Source organism: Phacochoerus africanus, chromosome 2, assembly GCF_016906955.1.
Source record: "Phacochoerus africanus isolate WHEZ1 chromosome 2, ROS_Pafr_v1, whole genome shotgun sequence".
NCBI lineage: Eukaryota > Metazoa > Chordata > Mammalia > Artiodactyla > Suidae > Phacochoerus > Phacochoerus africanus.
In genome coordinates, this window is record NC_062545.1 from 271448970 (window position 1) to 271468281 (window position 19312).

General features: G+C 45.2%; 1 protein-coding gene and 1 pseudogene across 2 annotated transcripts in view; one reads left to right on the top strand and one right to left on the bottom strand.

The window, feature by feature from the left end:
- Positions 1 to 19312, top strand: part of GARNL3 (GTPase activating Rap/RanGAP domain like 3) — a 148161-nt gene that overhangs the window by 56531 nt on the left and 72318 nt on the right. For both annotated transcript variants that reach the window (XM_047768439.1, XM_047768440.1), the window contains exon 4: positions 12076 to 12150. In XM_047768439.1, coding sequence (XP_047624395.1) covers positions 12076 to 12150 — 75 coding nt within the window. The remainder of the gene's footprint in view (positions 1 to 12075; positions 12151 to 19312) is intronic.
- On the bottom strand, positions 3110 to 3209 carry LOC125121696 (uncharacterized; annotated as a pseudogene).

The window sequence follows — 19312 nt, forward strand, 5'->3', positions numbered from 1 at the left end:
TGGAGGTGAAGAGTGGGAGAAAGAGAACATCTCTCCTGGTCCCCGTTCCCCACGTCTCTCCCTGCAGGTGGCACAAGTGAACCAGAGTGACCCGGAGAAAGGGCCCCGGAGCAGCACCCACCAGGCAGGGAAGGGCTCATTCCACCCATATTTAGGCCTTTTTTGGTGGAAACATTTTAACTTTCTTCCCTTCTGCGCAGTCCTCTATAAGTCCGGGGTATGTATATTTCTATGTGTTTGCGTGTCTGTGATTTGCATATTCAGTGGTCTGACCACTGTTTGTGGTTTTTAAAAATCTGCTTATGTTGGGCATCATTTCTCAAAGGTCCTATGCATCTTGCAGAGTAAACTGCATTATAGCAATGAAACCTTCAGCTCCCCCAGGCGGAGTCGCCCCTCCAGCCTCTGAGCTCCCTCTGTGCCCCATCCTCACTTCTGTGCTGCGGCATTTAACCAGGTTGTGTGGTGATTTATCTGTTTATACGTGTGTGTGTGTGTCTCTCCCACTAGGCTCTGTGCTCCTCCAGGGCAGAGATCATGTTGCATTTGTCTTTATAAATCCAGTGGTTAGTACAGACCCTGAGAAATTGGTTCTCAATAATGTTGGAAGAGAAGCAGATATTTAAACAGGCCTTCCAGGAGTTTACCTGCAGCATTAAAATGGCTTAATCATACTAATAATGATCAGGACATTTTATATGAATCATTACTGTATTAGTGTTATTATTGTGATGGCGTCGCTGTTGTTATAACAGGATTGAGTGCTTCCTATGTCCAGGCACTAGCCTAGGCGCAGCCCGTGTTTTATATTATTGAATCCTCTCCACAAGCCTAGAAGTGGCTGCACTCATTGTCCTCATTTTAGAGATAAGGAAAATGAAATTTGGAGAGGAAAGAACTAACTGATTTGCCCAAGGTCGCACAGCTAATACATGTGGAACTGAGATTTGAACCTAATCAGTTGAGTGCCAGAACACACTAGTAACCCTTCATTTTAAAGAAAGGAGATGGGAGGGAGGGACGGAAATCTGAACTATTACTTTTTTTTTTGTCTTTTTTGTCTTTTGTTGTTGTTGCTATTTCCTGGGCCGCTCCCGCGGCACATGGAGGCTCCCAGGCTAGGGGTCCAATCGGACCTGCAGCCACCAGCCTACGCCAGAGCCACAGCAACTCGGGATCCGAGCCGAGTCTGCAATCTACACCACAGCTCACGGCAACGCCGGATCGCCAACCCACTGAGCAAGGGCAGGGACCGAACCCGAAACCTCATGATTCCTAGTCGGATTCGTCAACCACTGCGCCACGACGGGAACTCCTGAACTATTACTTTTAAAGATATAATTTACATACATTTTTTTCAGCTGTGCCCACTACACGTGAAAGTTCCCAGGCCAGGGATTGAACCCGTGCCACAGCAGTGACTCGAGCTGCTGCAGTGACCATACTGGATCCTTAACCCCCTGTGCCACAGAGAGCTCCCTAGTTTACATACATTTTTAAGGAATTTTTTCCCCTAGGTTAAAATCCTGTTCCTGTAATTTAGGATACCTGAATGCCAAGTACACAGGGCATGACAAACAGACTGCAGGGAATCTGAGCATTGCTTTAGGTATGAAACCGACATCTGCCTAAAGAAACAAAGCAATGCAGTGCAGAGGAAAAGAGCCTTTTGTTTTTGAAAATGCATGTATTTGTATTCATTTAGGAGATAGCCTCTTCTAATTGCTGCTAAGACGAAACTAAGAATGCATTTATTTATAGTAATTAATGAATACTGTATTCTTCCTGTTTTTAATTTTTCTTGCATTAATTTGCTAAATCATGGATATCATTGCTGGGATATCACTTTTTTTTTTTTTTCCAAAAATGAAACATCTAATACATTGAACACTGTTTCGTGTTCAGTGAATCCATCACAGTGTGGCTGAGACTGGACCAAAACCTTTTCTCCAGCTATTAAATTATATGAATTTCCACCGTTTCTAGGGGATATAACTAACTGGTGGAGATTTAGCCTGAGAAACTGCAGGGATCTTGGCCACCCAGACCTGCGCCAAACTCCAGCGTGTCAGAGCCTCCTCCAGTAGAACTTTCTGGGACTGTGGAAATGTGTCATTTGTACTGTCCAGCGTAGCGGCCACCTGCTACTGAACACTTGCAAGACGCACGGTGCAACAGAGGAACTGAGTGTTTTTTATTTTAGTAGTTTAATTCATTTAAAATTAGATTTAAGTGGGGCTAGTGGTTTCAGTATTGGCCAAGGCAGAAGCTCACAGGGCCTGGCAGAGCCTAACCTGGTGACGATTTGATCTGCTTTTTCCGTTTTCTCTCTCATCGGGCACATCCCTCCTCAGCACTGCTCCTTTGGTGTAGGACTAAATTAGAGACATTCGACAAAGTACAGTAAAATAACGTAAAAATCTGGTCCTTTGTTCTGAGCTTCACTGAGGCCCAATGTGTGTTAATAGCCTTTCCCTAAATTTCTGCAGCAAAACAAATGCCAAAGAATTCTGCTATTTGCATCTTCTAAAGGGAAGCTCCCTGCTTTCCCGGGCAGTGAGGGTGACTGGCAGGTGGGGTGGGGCCCTTCCCCTCCTCCTGAGGCCCTCAGAGCTGGGACTGCCTCTGTGGGGCGTGTTCTGACATCCTCCCCAGTCCTACAAGCAGTTCTTGGTGTATGCAGATTTCTTAATAAATAATCTTCGTCATGTATATTTTGCTAGAAAATTGCCATTTCACTAAAATTTTGGGGAGTATTTGCCTAGTCTCATGTGGTAGTCTCCCACACTTTTTAAAATCTCTTCTTAGCAGTTACACTTTCTTCATCACTGTGTATTTGTGCTTTTTCTCTGCTTTTTATTTATTTATTTTATTGAAATATAATTGAGGCACATTATTGTGTTAGTTTCAGGTGTACAGCAAAGTGATACCGAGTCACTTTGTGTAGATATGTATACAAATACGTATATATTCTTTTACAGATTCTTTTCCACTCTGGGTTATTACAGGATTTTTGAATATAGTTCCTCGTGCTGGGTAGTACACCCTTGTTGTTTCTCTCTTTTATATATAGTTGTGTGTATTGGTTAATCCCAAACTCCTAATTTATAAAAATATGGACCACTTCATGAATTTGCACGGCATCCTTCTGCAGTGACCATGCTAATCTCCGTGTCTTTCCGCATTTAGCGCACATGCTGCCAAAGCTGGCCCTCGCCTTTTTAGAATCAGACTTGCTGGTGATCTCTTGGATGTGTTTATTGATTCTACTGCCTTTCTAAATCTGTAACCTCTGCTCTGATCGTCTATTGATTCCTTGCCCCTGTTTTCCTTGGGCTTATTTCATTGTTCTTTTTATATCTTCTAAAAGTTAATGCCTTAGTTCATCATTTTTATTCCTTCTTGGTTAATAACGAAGTCATTTAAGATTATGAATTTTCCTGTAAATATGGCATCTGTCCCATTATCTGTTTTGATAGGTACTTTTCTCGTTGTTGAATAGTGTCCAGTTTTAGTTTTCCTACTTGATCCAAGAGTTTTTTCCGATATATGTTTTTAATTACTCCATGAATTTTATGACATTCATAGTTGTACAGTGACCATCACAACCCAGTTTTATAGCATTTCCATCCCAAACCCCCAGCCCATCCCCCACCTCCTAACCTGTCTCCCTTGGAAACCATAAGTTTTCCAAAGTCTGTGAGTCAGTATCTGTTCTGCAAAGAAGTTCATTGGTGTCCTTTTTTTAGATTCCATGTGTAAGTGATAGCATATGATGTTGGTGTCTCACAGTCTGACTAACCTCGCTTAGCATGATGACCTCCAAGTCCATCCATGTTGCTTCAAGTGCTGCCATTTCTTTCCTTTTAATGGCTGAGTAATGCTCCATTGTGTATGTGTACCACATCTGCGTTATCCACTCCTCTGTCAATGGACATTTAGGTTGTTTCCATGTCTTGGCTACTGTATATAGTGCTGGAATGAACATTGGAGAACATGTATCTTTTCGAGTCATGGTTTTCTCTGGGTAGATGCCCAGGAGTAGGACTGCTGGATCAAATGGTAATTCTGTTTTTAGTTTTCTGAGGAATCTCCATCCTGTTCTCCACAGTGGTTGCAGCAATTTACATTCCCACCAATCCTCTCCAGCATTTATTGTTCATAGACTTTTTGATGATGGCCATTCTAGCTGGTGTAAGGTGGTATCTCGTAGCGGTTTTGATTTGCATCTCTCTAATAATGAGTGATGTTGAACATCTTTTCATGTGTTTTTGTTTTTGTTTTTGTTTTTTGGCCATCTGTATGTCTTCTTTGGAGAATTATCTGGTTAGATCTTCTGCCAATTTTATTATTTATTTATTTATTTTGTTTTTTAGGGGTGCGCCTGAAGTATATGGAGGTTCCCAGGCTAGAGGTCAAATCCAAGCTGCCGATCTATACCACAGCCACAGCAATGCTGGATCCAAGCCTCATCTGCTACCTACACCATAGCTCATGCCAACGCCTGATCCTTAACCTACTGAAGCAAGGCCAGGGATGGAAGCTGAATCCTCAAAGATACTGGTCAGATTCATTTCTGCTGAGCCACAATGGGAACTCCATCTTCCGCCCATTTTCTGATGGGGTAGTTTGTTTTTTTGGTATTGAGCTGCAGAAGGTGTGTATAAATTTTGGAGATTAATCCCTTGTCAGTTGCTTCATTTGCAAAGATTTTCTCCCATTCTGTGGGTTGTCTTTTCATTTTCTTTAGGGTTTCCTTTGCTGTGCAGAGACTTTTAAGTTTAATTAAGTCCCATTTGTTTATTTTTGTTTTTATTGTCATTACTCCAGGAGGTGAATGTGAGAAGATATTGCTGTGGTTTATATCGGAGAGTGTTTGGCCTATGTTTTCCTCGCAGAGTTTTATAGTATCCGGTCCTATATTTAGGTCTTTAATCCATTTTGAGTTTACTTGTGTGTGTGGTGTTCGGAAGTGTTCTAATTTCATTCTTTTCCATGTGGCTGTCCAGTTTTCCCAGCACCACTTATTGAAGGGACTGTCTTTTCTCCATTGTATCAGATGTATATTTTTAAAGTCCCCATCTTTTATCCTTTAACACTAATTTCTCATTCAATTGCACTATACTAAAAAGTCATCTATACAGTTTCCATTTTGATTTAGAATATTTATCCATGCTTGCTTTCTATCTAATATTGGATCAGTTTTTAAAACTTTAAAGATGTTCTTAAAAGGTGTGTGTTCTCTGTTTGTACCTTGATAAATTCAGTATATGTCTGTTAAATCATGCCTATTAATTTTATTTTATTTATTTATTTTGCTTTTTGGGGCCGCTCCTGCAGCGTATGGAAGCTCCCAGGCTGGGGTGAATTGGAGCTGTAGCTGCAGGCCAGAGCCACAGCAGCTTGGGACCCCAGCCACATCTGTGAACTACATCACAGCTCATGGCCATGCCAGATACCTAACCCACTGAGCGAGGCCAGGGATTGAACCTGTGTCCTTGTGGACACTCGTCAGACTCGTAACCCACTGAGCCATGGTGGAAAATCCCTAATTTGATTATTTGATTCTTCTGTAATTCCTTAATAGTTTTTTGCCTTGGCATATCAGAGAACACTTTACTAAAATCCCTCACTATACTTATAATTTTAGAAACTCCATCTATTTATACTAGTTGTGTTTTATAATGAGTGTCTATACTTATATTTTGGGAGTGAGTGGATCTATTTGTTTATGTACCATAACTTTTTAAATTTGATATTTTCCCCTAAGTTTTACCTTCTGATTTTATTGTCCCTCACCATTTTCCCCCAACTTACCATGAATGTTTTTACTTTGCCCTTTTTGTTTATTTGTTTGTTTGTTTGTTTTAGGGCCGAACCTGTGGCATATGGAAGTTTCCAGGCTAGACTGGGGGTCTAATAGCCATGGCAATGCCGGATTTTTTTTTTTTTCCCGCTGTACAGCATGGGGACCAAGTTACTCTTACATGTATACATTTTTTTTCCCACCCTTTGTTCTGTTGCAATATGAGTATCCAGACATAGTTCTCAATGCTACTCAGCAGGATCTCCTTGTAAATCTATTCCAAGTTGTATCCGTTAACCCCAAACTCCCGATACTTCCCACTCCCTCCCTCTCCCATCGAACAGCCACAAGTCTATTCTCCAAGTCCATGATTTTCTTTTCTGTGGAAATGTTCATTTGTGCTGTATATTAGATTCTAGTTATAAGTGATATCATGTGGTATTTGTCATTGTCTTTCTGACTCATTTCACTCAGTATGAGAGTCTCTAGTTCCATTCATGTTGCTGCAAATGGCATTATGTCATTTTTTATGGCTGAGTAGTATTCCATTGTGTATATATACCACATCTTCCTAATCCAATCATCTGTTGATGGACATTTGGGTTGTTTCCACGTCTTGGCTATTGTGAATAGTGCTGCAATGAATAGCACTGCAATGAACTCTTTTAAGTAGAGTTTTGTTCAGATATATGCCCAAGAGTGGGATTGCGGGGTCATATGGAAGTTCTATGTATAGATTTCTAAGGTACCTCCAAACTGTTCTCCATAGTGGCTGCACCAGTTTACATTCCCACCAACAGTGCAGGAGGGTTCCCTTTTCTCCACAGCCCCTCCAGCACTTGTTATTTGTGGATTTATTAATGATGGCCATTCTGACTGGTATGAGATGGTATCTCATGGTAGTTTTGATTTGCATTTCTCTTATAATCAGCGATGTTGAGCATTTTTTTATGTGTTTGCTGGCCATCTGTGTATCTTCCTTGAAGAACAGTCTATTCAGGTCTTTTGCCCATTTTTCCATTGGTTGATTGGCTTTTTTGCTGTTGAGTTGTATAAGTTGCTTGTATATTCTGGAGATTAAGCCCTTGTCCATTGCATTGTTTGAAACTATTTTCTCCCATTCTGTAAGTTGTCTTTTTGTTTTCTTTTGGGTTTCCTTTGCTGTGCAAAAGCTTTTCAATTTGATTAGATCCCATGGGTTTATTTTTGCTCTTATTTCTATTGCTTTGGGAGGCTGACCTGAGAAAATATTCATGAGGTTGATGTCAGAGAGTGTTCTGCCTATGTTCTCTTCCCGGAGTTTGATGGTGTCTTGTCTTATATTTAAGTCTTTCAGCCATTTGGAGTTTATTTTTGTGCATGGTGTGAGGGTGTGTTCTAGTTTCATTGCTTTGCATGCAGCTGTCCAAGTTTCCCAGCAATGCTTGCTGAATAGACTTTCTTTTTCCCATTTTCTGTTCTTGCCTCCCTTGTCAAAGATTAATTGACCATAGGTGTCAGGGTTTATTTCCGGGTTCTCTATTCTGTTCCATTGGTCTGTCTGTCTGTTTTGATACCAGTACCGCACTGTTTTGATGACTGTGGCTTTGTCGTATTTCTTGAAGTCTGGGAGAGTTATGCCCCCTGCTTGGTTTTTGTTTCTCAGGATTGCAATGCCAGATCTTTAACTCACTGAGAGAGGCCAGGGATCAAACCCACGTCCTCATGGATACAAGTCGTATTGTGTTTATTGTATTGTTTTGTTTGATTGTCTTTGGCAGCTGGTTGGCTGAATTGCATTTGTGTTCCCAGTCCTTAAGTCTTTTTTCCTTTGATAGAGGAATATAACCCACTGATATTTACTGTAGTGTCTGTGCTGTTCTCCCTATTGACCTCTGGTGGGGGGGGGGGTTCCAGGCTCCCCATCATCCCCTTCCTCATTTTACCCCTCTCCCTCACTTCGTCCTTCAGGAGTGCAGATCAAGATTGATCCGATTAAAAAACATCCTACTGGTCCCTGAACCCCTGGGTAGGCAGAACACCTAAAAAGCTCAGAGCACATGTGGGCCTGTCCTTTTTGGATATTTCTCTCGAAAAATAACAAAGGGCCAGATATACTCCTGTTGTGAGGAGACTGACCAGCTCCTTCCTCTCTGCTGGCTTTGGGGTGGGGAGATCTCAGACTGCCTTGCTCTCTCCTTTGTATCTAAGCCTTTCAGGCTGGTCTGCAGTACATAAAACCATCTTTTAGTCGTGGTCCCTCTCATTAGTCGGGGACCTCACCAGAGGATGCTTGGTTTAGGGAATGATCTGGTTCGTCTCAGGTTCTCTGCGCAAAGACCATCTTAGTAACACCCCAGTCCATTATTCCTTGCATTCTTCTGCTGGGTATGTTCTCTGTGTTTCTGATCATCGTTTCCTCTATTTATCCCAAACTGATATTCTAATTCAGTCTCTTGGGGACATTTTCTTCTCAGTATCACATTTGGAGGCCGGTGTGGTCGCTGTGAAATGTGGTCTGCATTTCAAAATTCAGAAACTGTGCTTTCTCTCTGAAAGCTGATCACAGAGCGTTCCATTTTCATAGATCCAGTGTCTGCCCAAATTATTACAATTAGCAATTGCCTAACATTTCCTTATGCTTTTTGTAGTAAATCTAGTTCCTAAAACATTTGCTTATATATTTCAGAACAATCTCCACATTTTGAATTTTGGATTTGTCGTAGGTTCCATTTTTTTTTTCTTTGTTCTTTCTTATAGGATACAAGGTATATAATTTGCTTAGCGCAGCAACATGCAATTGAAAACAAGCCGATTTCTCTGTCACATCCAGCCAAGCATGTTAAGTTGTTGGGGGGCTCTGCCCCATACATTCAGGCTCAAGATGAAACCACCGTCTTCAAGGTCTCTCTGGTCATTGAGGTTGAGCCAGGGGAGAGGGGAAGCACACGTGAGGGAGGCACCTCCCCTCTGTAAAGGGCGGAGATCCCTACATGCCATCTGGGACTTTGACCCTCCTTCAAGAGGGGAGAACTAAGTCAGTGGCCACCTTGAGGGAAATGCGTGGGCTCGCCATGTGTCCAGCTGCAGTTCTGTTACTGTGAAGTTGGGGAGAGTGGATTTTGGCAACAGCCAGAGCTCTGTACCCTGTAGACAGAGTCGGGGGAGAGGGCTTCTATGCTGTGCCGGATGCTACATTTTGCTGGGTTCCGGTAGACATTCCTGAGTCAACTCTCCTTTCAGCAAAGGGGTGAGTGGATAGATTTTGCTAATTTTAATTGGCCAGATCAGAGGCTTGTGAGGAACTACTGCTGGAAACAGCTTCTCTGCCGTGTTAAAAGGATTTGTTTTTCTGCCCCTCATCTGCTGGAGCACTGTCCCCTTTCGCATCAGCTGGTGTCCCAGGCCCCATCAGTACCAGCCTCCCCATCACCCTCTGCTTTGTTAGCCTGCTGTCCCGGCCAGCTGGGAGCAGGGTGGGTTGGGGCAGGGAGCTCTGGCGTTGCCCTTCTGCTGCCACTGAGAACCACTTCCCCAGTGTGACTGGGAGGTCACCTTCCCACCTGCTTCCCTGACACCCACCCTCACCTAGCACTGGCCCTGCCGGCGAGAGCTCAGTGGCTTTGGTTTGACCTGCCAGGTTGGATTAAGTTGCTCCTTAGGCTGCCTTTCCCTTGCCGATGGGAAGGTGGTTTGATCTGTCCTTCACCTTGGCCTTTCCTTTATGGTGGACTTGGTGGGATTTCTTTGAAATCTCTTGTGTAATGAACCTTCTCTGGTTTCCGGGACTGGACGAGCTCTGACCCCCAGTCCTTTGGTCTTTTCCCTAGGGATTTGGCGGTCATTTGGCGTTCATGGATGTCTTATGTACTATTTAGTGAATATTGATACTGTCAGGCAGTGAGCATAGCATTGGGGATGCAGTGGTGAGAAAAATATAGCCTTCCTGGAGTTTCTCAGTGGGAATAGAGAGGGGTGCGTGGGGAGAGTCAAGCATGAATCAGATAATGACACAAAGAAACGCCAGTCAGAGCCCTGAGAACCTCTCTGAGGCTTGCAGAGGGGGCGTTTTCCCAGGCAGTGAGGTCAGGGGAGGTATCTTCACACAGTGGGGACTGGGGTGAAACTGAGTGATGAGCAGGAGTTCCCGAGAGGAAGATGGGAGAGGAGGGCCCTCCAGGCAAGGGAGCTCGCGTGTGCCCTCTGGTGGGCAGGAGTGGGGTGGGGCTGGGATAGAGCGAAGCAGCGGCAGGTGGCTGCACAGCCCAGGTGGGAGGCACTGCAGTCGCTGTCAGGGGAGAGATGACAGTGACCTGGATGGAGGTGGGGGGGGGGCTGGTGATGGGGTTAAAACATGTTAGACTGAAGGTTCAGGGTCTTCACGGATCTTGTGACTGTAGTTCAGAGGGAGCTGAATTCTTTCTAACCATCAAATCTTTAAACATGTCCTTCCTTTCTTCTTCTTGAACCTTTTAATCAAGGTAAGCAACATGTTTCTTGTTTGAATCTCAGCAAAGGAGAGGGGCATTGTAGCCGGTGCCTGGCAGTGTCTGGAATTTAGGCCACCACTATTCACATTTGTTATGCGAATGAATGGGTGGGTCAGTGAATGACCATCGGCTCTTCACGCAAACCTTTGAGTCCTGGATGAGACTGACTACACTGAGGACAGTATCTACCAACCTCGAATTCAGGGGGGTGTGCGTCGCCCCCTGTCTTTACACACCCATGGCCGACCTTAGTAATTGCAATGGGGTTTTTGTTTGTCTGTCTGTTTGTTTGTTTGTTTTGTCTTTTCTAGGGCTGCGCCTGCAGCATTTTAAATATTGGAGTGGTTTTTTTTTTCTTTTTTTTTTTTTGGTCTGACCTTAGTAATTGATTGCAGCTCTCTTTCCTTTCCAAGTCCTGGTGTGACCTCAGAATGCTTCTCCCAAAGCCCTTTAGGCAGCCTGTACCAGTAATGCCTCACTTGAAACCGATTTGTTATTCTCTGGATTTTAACAGTCACTAGAAGCTCACAAGCAAAGAATCCCCTATACTCCCCTGTGCAAATGGCAGTGGAGGGATGGTCAGGGAGGGTAGTAATTAGGTGAGGATAACAGGGTTCTACAGTTGGGCTGCCTGTGTTCACATCCCAAGCCTACTGAGGACGGGATGCAACCTCGGCTGGTTATTTTCATCTTTCTCTGCCTCAGTTTCCTCATGTGTAAATGAGAATAAGGAGAACACTTGCTTTGTTGTTGTTTTTATTAGACTTAAATGAGATAATATCTTTTAAGGCCAGAGGAGTACGTGGCATGTAGAGGCACTCAATAAATATTAGATAATATTCTTTTTATATTTATTGTGGGGGAAGTTTATCAATCCTTTTTAAATAATTTTCCTTGGAAAAAGGTGTAGCGTTTTTTCCTCCTGAAATTTTTCCACTTATTTTCATATCTCTCAAACACAAGTGAAAATGTAAGGTAATGTTTCTTAAGAAATCGGGTGTCTTTTTCCTGGGTAAGCCTTGAGTTAAGAGTGGGGAGCTGTGCCTCTGGGCAAGTGTGTTCTAATGAGCCTGGGATATGGAAATTGCTGGCAGATCTTTACTGTGGATTGTGGGCAGATTTAAGAGACATGTCATTTTCCCAAGTTGCCGCTGAGGAATCTAGAAGATTTAGGAGAAAGCGAATTGCATCTTGAGTCAGTAATTTTAGGACTGATGCATCAAGCCCTGATTTCCTTTTGACTCAGCACCAGGCTCCTTGAATGAAGACCATCTATTTGCAAGCACAGCGTTGCTGGAGCTAAAATACAGCCTGCCTGCCTTGGAAGGGACTAATCAGCCTTTTGGAAACTGTTTAAAACTGAAGCATAAGAAGAAGAGCTTTCTGTGATGGTAGTAGAGCCTTGAGTTTCTGCCAACCATTAATTGTTTTTTAGGCTTTCCTGGGAGGGCAGCTGAACTTGCGACTTGGCCGTTGGTTTGGCCATCTGGGAACTGCACTTGGCTGCGCGTGACATGTATTAAGGTTGTTGTTCGGGGAGCATCACTTCCGTGCTTCCGAGCATTGGGATCTGTTCGAAGTTAGATGTGATACTTTGGTCCCCTCCTCGAGCGGGTTAGGCGTTCCTCGCTCTGCAGCTTCCTAAAGGCCGTGGGGCCCTCACTGTGTGAGGGTGGGGCTGACGGAGCTTAGGCTGGGCCCTCCAGCTCACCTTGGGTTTGACAGATCTAGACGGAAGGAAGGAAGGGGTGTTGCAACCGGTGTCCCAGCTTCCTCACTGAGTGCTCTTTTGTCCCCCAGCTTATTTCCAGCGATGCCGATGGAGCCATCCAGAGGGCCGGAAGATTCAGGGTGGAAAACGGCTCTTCAGATGAGGTAAGGAAGCGTCCCAGTTCCTGTTTCATCCCCAGGCGCATGATTCTGGTGCCTGTGAAACAGCCCTGAGCAGCCTGTGACCCTCGTTCCCGCAGAAGACCCGCCTAAATGGAGCCCAGGAGGGGGCGATGGATGGAGCCCTTCAGAGCTTAGCTTGAGGAGACCAGAGGGGGACGTGCGCTTCCTTGTGTGCAAGGCGCTCTTCACAGGGTGACGCAAACCCTCAGAAAGATCCACGATAAAGCCAGGTAGACCCAGAAGGCGGTCTGCCAGCAAAGGGACCAAAGGCAAGCGTGCAGCCACAACACCCTTGTGAGTGGCCCCCGGGCCCCAGCTCTTCCCCTTCGCCGAGCCGGTCCCCCTGGCGCTGCTGTGCGAGCGATGTCAGGGTCTGGGAGAGAGATGCAGAAAACCCCTGCGACTACTAGTCAGAGGGGGCCCCAGGAGAGGAGGCCAATCTCATCTGCCACCGCTTGGGCCCAAGCCTCCTTTCTGGGTTCTGTTGGCTGTCCTTGCGGTAGCCACAGGGACTCGCGGCCCCGGCCTGTCTTCCTCGCAGCGTCCACCGCCCACTTCCTCCCTTGGGATGTGCCCCCTAAACAGCAGAGTGCCCCCTCAGCCCCCCAGCTGTGGTCTCTGCTGTTTCCCTGAGAGGTAGCCCGTCAGAGTGCTTTAGCACCCCCCAGCTTTGGAATTGGGCAGCCCTGGGTTCAGTCCCCCCTGCTCCTAGGGGTGTGACCCTAGGCAAGTAACCAGCCAGCCTTTCGGAAGCCCAGATTCTTCATGTGTAAGAAGGAAACTGCCTTGGACTTATTAAGAGGATTCAGTGAGCTGAGCTTGTAAGAAAGCTCTTAGCGCTACGCCCAGCGTACGGTGAGAAGTCAGTGAGAGCCGCAGCAGTAATAAGGGTTGTTGGTGCGATGCAGCCAGCCTTGCCCTCCTGACCGCCTCCGTGACCGTGTTCTTGGTGATGGGCTGTGGATTTCACCTGAAAGCCACGGCCTTCGGGAAGCCGTTGCTCACCTTCACCTTTGCCATAACTTAGCATTCCCCTTCACTCAGATGTGGTACCCTCGCCACCGCTCTGTGAGGCAGAGGGGGCAGTCCCATCTTGGACTGGACCCCTGAATAGGTGCCCCCATACTTGTTGTCCAGAACGATGTCAACTGATCTGCATAGAAGAAGCATCGAGTCCTCCTCCTCCAGCGGTTAGAAAGCATCTACTTTGAAATGTAACACCACGTACCAAGACCCCAGAGGTTGCTGTACCTCAACACATTTTTTTTCTGCTTTCAGAATTTTGCAGAACTTCAGGTCACCCTGAAATGAATAAACTGCACTGGCTCTCCCCACCCCACATAAGCACAGCGCTGGCCCCTGCCAGGACCAGTGTCTAGAGGAAATCCATGCCTCCCGGAAACACATAAATGGAACCTTCACATGGTCCTGAAATCACCGCACCCTTTGGTTACCAAACACTCCTCACCTGGCCCTGTCCCCTGGCCATGCCATTTGCCAGAGGACAAGGTCAGGAACTGGAAATCACCTGAGGAGGATCCAGGGCAGCAGGGGCTACAGAGTTGGGCTGCTTGGGTTCTAATCATAGCCCTACAATTCACCAGCAGTGTGGCCACGAACAGGTCACCAAATATCTTTGGAACCTTTTGCTGGAGTTACAGATTTAACAAATCTTTTGCGTTCCAAGCACAGTCCTGTCTCGGATTGCGACTGTGGGAAATATGATATCAAGGCTCAAATACTGTTTTCAATTTTGTTTCCACCAAAGCCACTGAGCATGAGCGCACCATTGGGGCACCTTGGCTGGGTTTTCTATTGATGGCCCTCGGTTAAAAGCTCTGGCTGGTGCCAGTGCACAGCCTAATAAAAGACCACCAGAGGAACCTGAGACTCAGAGGGGAAAAGCGAGGCTCGCTCCAAGTTTGTTAAAACAGTTAGTGCTTTAGAAGGCTCAGTCCAGTGCTTAAAGCTTTTGAAACCCATGAACAAACAAATTGCAAAGCAGTTTCATTACTGAGTTACTTTTCCTTTTACTATTACATTTTTTTTTGATACAGTATGGATCCTAGGCCCTGTCAGATATATGATTTGCCAAAATTTTCTCCCAGTCTGTAAGTTGTTTTTTTCACTTTCTTTTTTTTTTCTTTTTGGCTGGGCCCGCAGCATGTGGAAATTCCCAGGCCAGGAATCAAACCCACACCACAACAGCGACCCAGGCAGCTGCAGTGCCAACACCAGATCCTTAATCCACTGCGCCACAAACGAACTCCTTTTCACGTTCTTGAGTGTGTCCTTTGAAGCGTAAAAGTTTCTTAATTTGATGCTATCTAGTTCATCTCATTTTTTCTTTTTTCGTGTGTGTCGTATCTAAGAAACCATTGTTTAATCTGAGGTTGCTTGGTCACTTTTTATAGTTTACTCCTCCCTTCGGATAATGTCAGATTTGTCTTTCATTTCTTTAAACATGGTATCCTGGTTTTATTATCTGTAACTGATGATGATTCCAACATGTGAGGTTTTTGTGGTCCTCTGCTGTTTGGTGGTTCTCCCGGCATATGTTCATGGTACATACTGTGTTTGTGTGCTTGGCTGCCTGACTGTGTGCTATTCATTGCTCTTGAAGATGAATTTTTAGGAATAACATAAGGCTTAAGATGAGTTGCCTTTTGGTAGAGAGTGCAATACTGTGGTTTATAAAAAGAAATATATCCTTTGGCCTTTGTACCTGTTCCTGGCACAGGACTCCTAAAACTCTTGGAGTTTTCTAAGTGATGAGAATGATAATGGTGTCTTCTGTTATGTTAACAAGTGACTTTTGGAAAGCCCCTAAGTTTCCTAAGAGGTGGGCTGGTCACCAGAGGAACCAACTACATGATTGGTGGGGTTAGAGCTTGTGTCCAGCTGCAACCTCCTGGGAGGGGAGAAGGGCTGGACATTGAGTTTGGTCACCAAGGGCCAGTGATTTAATCAGTCATAGCTGTCTCCATAAAAACTGAAAGGACAGGGTTTGGAGGGCTTTCAGATGGGTGAACACGGGGTGGTTCCAGAAGAATAGCAGGCTCCACCCACCTCCCCAGATCACATACCTTGCTCCACCAATCTGTTCCATCCGGCTATTCCCAAGTTATATCCTTTTATAATAAACTAATGATCTAGGCAGTAAAATGTTTCTCTGAGTTCTATGCTCTGGCTGGTTAATCAAACCCAAGGAGACGGTCATTGGAACCTTCCGTCTCTGGCCACTTGGTCAGAAGCACAGTTGACAACCTGGATTTGCAATTTGCATCTGAAGTTGCAGGTGGGAGAAGCAGTCTTGTAAGGTTAAATCACCTGTCCCTGCCTGAACGTGTCCCCAGAAATGTTTGGAAATTTGCTACCCCCTTGATAGGTTTTCCCCTCTGGATGTCAACTGATTCTTCTTCTTTTTTTTTTTTTCGTAGGGTCGCACCTGCAGCATATGGAGGTTTCCAGGCTAGGGGTCAAATCGGAGCTGCAGCTGCCAGCCTACACCACAGCCACAGCAACACGGGATCCAATCCTCGTCTGTGACCTACACCAACCACAGCTCACGGCAACACCGGATGCTTAACCCACCGAGCACAGTCAGGAATCGAACCTGCATCCTCATGGATGCTAGTCAGATTTGTTTCCACTGAGCCACGACGGGAGCCCCCAGGATGTCATCTAATTCTGACACCAACCGACTGTCTTACAATTCAGTTCGATTCTGACCCTGACTACTTGGAGCTTGTGTCAGACTCCAAAGGTTTCAGGGCTCTGCTCCACATACTGCCCTCACTTTAGACTCCGCGGCAAGTGTCAGGTTCCCAGGGTACTGACACATCCATCTACTTGGCTACAAAGTCCAGAGGTTCCCACAACTCTCCTCCTGAGGTTGAGTAATTCACTGAAATGACACAGAACTCAGAAAAGCACTTTCCTCACCATACCCATTTATTACGAAGAATACGACTCGGGAACAGCCAAATGGAAGCGATGCGGAGGGCGGGGATGGGCGGTGGGGCCAAGGGACTCCCGGGCGCCATTGGGTGCCCCACCTTCCCCGCTCTTTGATGGATTCACCAGCCTGGAAGCTCCCCAAACCCCATCCTGTAGGGGTTTTGCGGCCACTCCGTAGGTATGCTTGATTAAGTCATTGGCATTGACAGTTAATTCCATCTCCAGCCTCTCTTCCTGTCCCAGAGGTTGCAGGGTGAGGCTGAACGTTCCAAGCTTCTAATCCAGCCTGGTCTCTCTAGCTCCCAGCCCCATCCTGAAGCCAGCTAGGGGCCACAAGTTGTCTCATTGGATCAAAAGATGCTCCTGTCACCCTTATGACTCAAGGGCTCAGGAGCTCTGTGCCGGGAGCCACAGACAAAGACCAAATATATATTTCCCATTATACCACAAGCCTAGAGCAGTTCATTCCGTTTTTCAGCATCTCTAATTGCTGAAAAGTTCTTCTTATTGAGCCGAATTCATCTGTCTATATTTTCCGCTCAAGAGTTTCTATTTATGGTTCCTGGAGCCCAGCGTGTAAGGCTGCGCCGTCTTTAACATGACGGGCCTTCGAACCTTCCAAGACATCTGCCGCTTTTCCTCTGAGACGTGAGCTCAGTCCCACTCATCATCACCCTCACTGCGGCAGCCCGGGCGCATGTGAGGCCCTTAATGAACCTCGTAGGTGGAGGCGCTCGGACGTGAACGCGTGGCTCCAGGTACGCCCCACGCAGCCAGAGGGAAGCAGGCTGCCCCCTTCCTGGCTGCACCCAGGCTCCTTTCTTCATGAAGCCTGATGACTCACTGTGAACCAACCTGCCGTGTGTATCCCTCCCCAACCCCAGCCTCTGCCTTTATCACGTGTGCTGTTATTTCGCTGTGAGGCAACCTCAGGGTGTAGTGGAGACCGTTTTGGAGTCAAACAAACCTGGGTTCAGACCTCAGGTCCCTGAGCCTCAGTCTCCTGCTGGGTTTTTAAAAAAAAAAGAGGGAATTGCTACTTTGTAGCCCCTGGCCTTCTCCCTTCGGTGCTTGGGCAGGCCTATGTGTACCTAAGAGCTGGGCTTTGCCTTGTCCACAGCGAACTTAACCTCAACAGCGTGCCCCGTAATTGCTAATTGTCAAGAAGTTTTTTTTTTTTTGACATCTTGATTCTGTCACCTGTCATATTAGCTTACCCACTGAGAATCTTTGTTACCTTGGGATGTGCTTCCCCTGCCATCTGTGTGCTCATTCAGATTAGTAATTAAACTGAATGTGACCCTCGGGTAGATCACCGGAGACCTCCCTCACAGCTCACTTGTGTGTGTCGGTTAGTATGTGCTGCAGCGGAGGGGACGGTCATGCAGCTTTCACAGATCTCTTCCCTAGCATGGGGAGGGGTTTGGAAATGAGTACAAGGCCATCAGCAGTCATTAAAAATGCGTGCACCCCTTGGCCAGCAGTTCTACTGCCATGATGTGCAGCGTAGCATTATTTTAAGATAGGAAAAAAGAAAAAAAAAGAAAACCTGGAAACAAACTCAGTTTCCATCCGTGGAGGAATGATTATGAAAATTATGATACTTTTATACAATGGCATCCTTAGCAGCCGGTAGAAAGAGTGAGTAGAGGTATACGAAAGAGCATAGGAAAATATTTACGATACACTTTCATTCAAGCAAGTTAGACATAAAAGCAAGTTCCAGTATGATTTGTATGATATCATCCCTTTTCCAGAAAGAAAGGAAAAAAAGAAAGAAAGAGGAAGGAAAGAAAGAAGGAGAAAGAAGGAAGGAAGGAAGGAAGGAGCTTGTCAATAGGCAAGAAAACTTCTTACTGTTGGCCTACGATGTTAATAGCCATTTCTTCTGCAGTGGAAATGGGAAATCAGGAAAGAGGTTAAAGGACCTTAACTTTCCACTTGAAGTCCTTTTATGTTACACACCTGTGCTCAACTGAAGTGTTGAATTAAAAAAAAAAAAAATCTATGTCGTTGTTTAAAAGAACAAGATAGATCTGTAATGACAAATATTTCTAAGACTTTTTTAGCGAAAAAAATAAGTTTCAGGCGTTCCCCTGTGGCTCAGCGGTTAACAAACCTAACTAGTATCCGTGAGGACGTGGGTTCGATCCCTGGCCTCACCCAGTGGGTTAAGGATCCGGCGTTGCCATGAGCTGTGGTGTAGGTCGTAGGCACGGCTCGGATCTGGCGTTGCTGTGACTGTGGTGTAGGCCAGAAGCTACAGCTCAGATTTGATCCCCAGCCTGGAAACTTCTGTATGCCTCGGGTGAGGCCCTAAAAAGCAAAGAAAGTCTCACCGTGATATCTATAGTACTCTCATTTGTGAAAACAAATTATATGTGTGTGTATGTATATATGTCCGTAGATAAATACATGTATGTGTATGTGAATGTGTGACGTGTGTGCATGTGTGTTACCACATTTTTGTAAATGCATAAGATCTGGGACTATTCAATCTGGTAACAAGGTTATTACAGGGGAAGGAAGTGGATTAGAGCAGGGAATGTGGGGGAAGGAAAGGATTTTAATTTTTTTGTGATTTCACTTTTTTCAACCAGCATATGTATACGCTCGCAAGTCAAAATTTTTTACTTTATTTTTTTCAAATCCATCTTCTTTATGGCCAGTATTCCTTCAGCAATCTAACCTAGGAAGTGAAGGAAAGTCAGATTTAATGCATTCACTCATTAATTGAACTCACTCTAGAAGAGACTGAAAAATCGCAGGCATCGTATAAAACGATGGATCTCATTTGTAGTCTGAGTGCTTGTGTTGTGTGGGTTCCCTGCTCAAACATTAGAGAACATTCAGATAAAAGGAGGATATTATATGTGGATTTTGACTAAAATTCTCCTCAAAATATCCTGGCCATATATAAGCTTCATCCTTCACATCCCACAAGTATAAATGTGGTTTTAAAAAAACAAATAATTTCTTTCTTTTTTATGGCTGAGTAGTATTCCATTGGGTATATATACCACATCTTCCTAATCCAATCATCTGTCAATGGACATTTGGGTTGTTTCCCTGTCTTGGCTGTTGTGAATAGAGCTGCCATTTGCAGCAACACGGATGGAGCTAGAGACTCTCATGCTGCGTGAAATAAGTCAGAAAAAGAAAGGCAAATACCATATGATATCAC